This window comes from Manacus vitellinus, unplaced genomic scaffold (genome assembly GCF_001715985.3).
Source record: "Manacus vitellinus isolate BGI_N305 unplaced genomic scaffold, ASM171598v3 scaffold_57_pilon, whole genome shotgun sequence".
NCBI classification, from domain to species: domain Eukaryota; kingdom Metazoa; phylum Chordata; class Aves; order Passeriformes; family Pipridae; genus Manacus; species Manacus vitellinus.
Window position 1 is genome coordinate 1,378,250 of NW_021940666.1, and position 5,450 is coordinate 1,383,699.

Genomic DNA, 5,450 nt, shown 5'->3' on the forward strand with positions numbered 1-5,450 from the left:
GCGTCACGCAGCGGCCTGCCCCACCGCCAGGGCGGTAAGAGGAGGAAGAAAGGGAAAAAGAGGAGCCACCACTTGGGGAGTAGGGAGTGCGGGGCCTCCTTCCCCTGCTCTGAGCTGCTGCCGCTCAGTGGTTCTGAGGAGAGGATACTGAAGGACTTGAGTGAGGAGGAAGAGGAGGATGAAGACGAGGACGAAGACGATGAGGAAGAAGGAAAGCTCTACTACAGTGATGACTATGGGGAGGATGAGTTTTCCTACTCGGACCAGCCACCCGATGATGGTGGAGGCCCTGGGGGTTACAGCTCTGTCCGCTACAGTGAGTACGAGTGTTGCGAGCGTGTGGTGATCAACGTGTCAGGACTGCGCTTTGAGACCCAGCTGAAGACGTTAGCTCAGTTCCCGGAGACGTTGCTGGGCGATCCGGCGAAGCGAGGGAGATACTTTGATCCTCTCAGGAATGAGTACTTCTTTGATAGGAACCGACCCAGCTTTGATGCCATCCTGTACTACTACCAGAGCGGTGGTCGGCTGAAGAGGCCAGTCAATGTACCCTTTGACATCTTCTCCGAGGAGGTGAAGTTCTACCAACTTGGGGAGGAGGCCATGCTCAAGTTCAGGGAGGATGAAGGGTTTGTCAAAGAGGAAGAGGACAAAGTTTTGCCAGAGAATGAGTTTAAGAGGCAGGTCTGGCTGCTGTTTGAGTACCCGGAGAGCTCCACTCCAGCCAGAGGCATTGCCATTGTCTCTGTCTTAGTCATCTTGATCTCCATCGTCATCTTTTGTCTGGAGACTTTACCAGAGTTCAGAGATGACAAGGAATTCGTCATGTCCCTGAGCTTAGGGAAGGGGCTTTCCAATGAGTCACTTCACCTGAACGCTGGGGAGCACACCATCTTCAATGACCCTTTTTTCATTGTAGAGACAGTGTGCATCATTTGGTTCTCCTTTGAGTTTACGGTGCGCTGCTTTGCATGTCCGAGCAAAGCACACTTCTTCAAGAACGTCATGAACATCATAGACATTGTCTCCATCTTGCCTTACTTCATTACTCTGGGCACTGACCTGGCGCAGGAGCAGGGCAGTCAACAGGCCATGTCCTTTGCCATCCTGAGGATCATCCGGCTGGTCAGGGTGTTTCGCATCTTCAAGCTCTCCAGGCACTCCAAGGGTTTGCAGATCCTGGGTCACACGCTCAGGGCCAGCATGAGGGAACTTGGCCTCCTCATCTTTTTTCTTTTTATCGGAGTCATTTTGTTTTCCAGTGCTGTTTACTTCGCAGAAGCTGATGAGCCTGCCACCCATTTTCAAAGCATCCCAGATGCCTTTTGGTGGGCCGTAGTGACCATGACTACGGTTGGTTATGGGGACATGAAACCCATAACTGTGGGTGGGAAAATAGTCGGGTCCCTGTGTGCCATTGCGGGAGTGTTAACCATTGCTTTACCAGTGCCAGTGATTGTCTCCAATTTTAACTATTTCTACCATAGAGAAACTGAGAATGAGGAACAAACACAGATGATGCAAAATGCAGTCAGTTGCCCTTACCTCCCAACAAATTTACTGAAGAAATTTAGAAGCGCATCTTCCTCATCCACAGAGGATAAATCAGAGTATTTGGAGATGGAAGAAGGAGTTAAAGAATCTCTCTGTGTAAAGGAGAACAAAAGTCAGGACACGGGGAATAGCAGTGAGTCAGAGAAGAAAAACTGTGTAAATTCAAATTCCGTGGAAACCGATGTGTAATTTTGAACGTTTCCAAATATATTTATGCATTAAAGAGCGCAGTGAAAATAATGAAATATGCAAACAAGAGTCTGCAGCATACAGTAGTATGCCATTTAATGGTTAAATACAAATAAAAAGCATTGCTAAACATGTATTACATATCAAGGAAGTGGTATGACTTGAGGTGAGGGTTGCTAGATCTGATACATTTTCAGACTTTATATTTTTATTAGAATGCAAGTGTTTTGCACATGAGGCTGAAAAATTTATTAAAACCAAGTCAGTTTTAAAGTGGGTGCATGAACTGTCGACATCACTAATAACAGCTCTGTGGTAAAAGTTGGCATTCAGAGGTATTTACTATGTAAGAAACAATGAAGTTTGGTAGTCATTTATCTATTTATCAGTGCTTTAATAGCAGCTACCATAAATCATTGGATACCGTAGTCATTGTTTTTCAAATGGTAAATTTATTGTAAAAAGATATTCTACAGAAGATAGATCTAAATTTTTTTTTCCTGAAATCTATAATGCTTGTTTTTAACTGGAAATTTACTTTGAAAAGGCTGTTGACCCTCCAGAAATTGTTTATTTTTATAACTCTCTTTGGAGGCATTACAGCATTTGTTGTCTAATAATGAAAGAAATGAAGTAAGAGAATCATTTAACCTGGTCTGACTGCAAAGGCAAAATGACTGGAATGCTTTTTTGCACTACTTTATATGCTGGAGATATATTGAAAGAGACTTCATACTGTGAATGTTTACTAATGTAATAGTTCAATGACAATCATTGGAAGAGTGAATTCTGCATCATATTTTATTGTTTCTTTTTTCTTTGTGATGCTGATGGCAAAATAGCTAACATTACATGAATTCCATACTCCTTTTGATTATGAATATCTGTGATCTGGAAAAGGATTGTGAAGTAAAATTTTATAATCAAAAATATTTGAAATCGGTGTTTTCTACTGATGCCCTCAAGAAGTACCAACCCAATTTATATCTTTTTCCTGCTTAATTTAACACTGAGTCTATGATTAGTACATGCACTTTGTCAGTACTGAAGAAATTCAGTGTATGGGAGGAGAAGGTAGAAGTAATAAGATATTCAGTTGTTACAGTACTGACAATTGAGAATTGCTGACTTTTAATGTGCTATTATTGGTGCTGCTTGATTACAGCTTTCACCCATGTATATTTGAAGCAACATTTAAGATCCAAAACAGGCATTTCTGGGCTTCAAAATGAACACGTTGGGTCCCATGGAGTCCTTGTGAGAACATTCCATGGTTTCTTTTCACTGATTCTTAGGTCAGCTGTGTTTTCTATGTGTCAAAAACTTCCATTGCCCTTCCTAGGAGATTAAGGTAGGTAAAGACTATCCAACCTACAGTATATTTCAGGCTCCAGAATGAAATAGGTAAGATACTGCTGCATACAACATAAATAATAGATTCAGAGCAAGTATTTTTTTCAGACTTATCACTACCTAGGGAAGGCACAATTAAACTGGAACTGTTTTTGAAGAGGCACTGTGGAACATTCCAGATTATAAAACTTGAACCAAATTGGCATATGCACTTTAAGGTCTGGGACAGGCCATTAAGAGAGAAAAAAGGACTTACCAAGGCTACTGAACTACAGTAGTTTTGCAATATTCAGTTAAAGTCGAGTGGGGAGGACTTTTGCAGGGGGGAGAACTCATTAGTGACTGACTTATAGTTCTGGAGCTGAAAAGCAACAACCAAACCAGTCTGAATTGGGCATCCACGACATTCTCCATAATCAGATAAATGTTTCCTGTTGTGTGGCAGCCAGTGGCACCAAGCAGAGCTGTAGTTGTGGGCTTCTATATAAGGGGGTTGGGTTTTGCCTTCATGAATTTTCTGTGGATCTCTTCTTCAAAAAGTTTCTCTGCTTGTCCTCTTTTGCATTGCAGAAGAAATAATAAAAACCAAGACACACACAAAAGACTGCGTTGTGGTGAGCCCTGGTTCAAAAAATATGTGTTTAAATGTCTGATTCCTAATTTAAAAACACAGAGCAAGGCTTCGCTGTGTTTTTGATGTGAGGCATTAAAGCTCCTTTTTATTGAGGTGATATTAACTCCAACTGTGTTTGGAATGAGAAGACTCAGTAATTTGCCAAAATTTAATATTGCATTTCATTGTAGCTCACCTGAGTTGAATGTGCTAAATACCTTTTTAACAGGGGCAATATCAGCAGTGAGGATGATCTGTAAAATTCTGTAAAAATCCATAACTAAAAGCATTTCTTTCACAGCTGGTAGTTAATGGCGTGAAGGGCATGAAGGTTCTCTTCCTAAAGGAGCTTGCTGGCAGTTCTGTGTGATATCAGAGACCATGTAATACCTGGGACCATGGCAAGGATGCAGGAGTGAAAGGAATACTAACTAGGTAAATAAACAAATTAGAGAAAATAGACAGTGCATGTTTTCAGTATCGGCTGGTTGAAAGGGGAGGTGGTTCACAAGAGGTGGAATTTTAGATTTCTAATGGAAATAAGGAAGGAAATTCTTTGAATCACTTTTAAAATATATTCACACTGTAGACACAGAGCTCAGCATGAGGTGAGTGCTCCAGCAAGTCGTTCAGCTATTCTGCTACCAGAACACAACCTTTTAATTGGAAACAAGCGTGGTGATGTCTGTGCTATGCTGTGATCATACAGTACCTTGCTCTTGGAAGGAAAAGGTCCTACTGTAGGGCCTTGTAGCACTTGGCAGAGCAACATTCTTGGTGCATCAGCACCACGTACTGCAGTACTGGGAAGGTAAATCCTAAGGTGACAGTGGAACCTACTCTGCCTCCTGCAGTGCATAAACACCTGTACTTTGCCATTATAAATTAGAGCCACTCTAGCTCAGTCTTAGGTTGTTCCATCAGTTTGGTGGACCATTCCGAATCACAGAAAGAGTTATGCGTTCCAGAATGGAAGCAAACATCTCTTCTGGGGCTTACAATTTGATTGTTCAACTATCTATTGGTCCAGTCCCTTACAACAGAGTTTTAAAATGCCAAAGTCCTACCAGTAAATGCTAAAACCCAAAGATCCCAAGTGCTTAACAAGAAACAGAAATTCCTATCAAGTGTTACTTTGGTTGAAATTGTGTGCCAGAGAAACCCTCTAATTGAGCTGTTATGGCTCCAAATTACTGTTACTGCTTCTGTCAGACCTTGCCCAGTGTTACTGGATACTGACAATGCTCAGAAAAATAGTTTTATTATGGCTTGGACATTTTACATTTTAAATTATAGTGGTGAAATGCGTTCCTGATGTAGCTGATGTGAATGGAGTTACACCGGGGATCATTTTAGTTCTACTAATGTAGTTCAAATGATTTCACATTGACATACATTTTCAGCTAAAAATAATGCAAAATGAGATATTTCAGGTTCGCTTGCAGTGGTGAAAAAAATTTGGAGGAGTTCCATTAGAATTCATGGAATCACAGCAGCACCAAATCAGTTTTCAAATATAGTCTGATACTTAACTGTGTGCTGGCATTTATTTAAGGAAATTCCTAAGTATTTTTATAGTAATCTTAAGTGCCAAGGCCAGACTCATAAGGAGAGAGTTTTACCAGCTGAAGTGCTGGATTTAATGCCTGACTTCAGAGATCCATAAATTTTTTCTTTATTACTTTTCTGATGTTACATCGATTCCTTGAAAATATCGGCCTGGATGCTGAACCAAAAAGAA

The 5,450-nt window shown here is 41.1% G+C and overlaps 1 protein-coding gene across 1 annotated transcript in view; it reads left to right on the plus strand.

Moving 5' to 3' along the window:
- KCNA4 (potassium voltage-gated channel subfamily A member 4) overlaps nucleotides 1–2,673 on the plus strand; it is a 2,928-nt gene extending 255 nt beyond the window's left edge. Inside the window, exon 1 of the mRNA XM_018081774.3 lies at nucleotides 1–2,673. This exon is cut by the window's left edge and continues 255 nt beyond it. Within this exon, the coding sequence (XP_017937263.3) occupies nucleotides 1–1,743 (1,743 nt within the window). The 3' untranslated portion in view covers nucleotides 1,744–2,673.
- The last annotated feature ends 2,777 nt before the right edge of the window (nucleotides 2,674–5,450 follow it).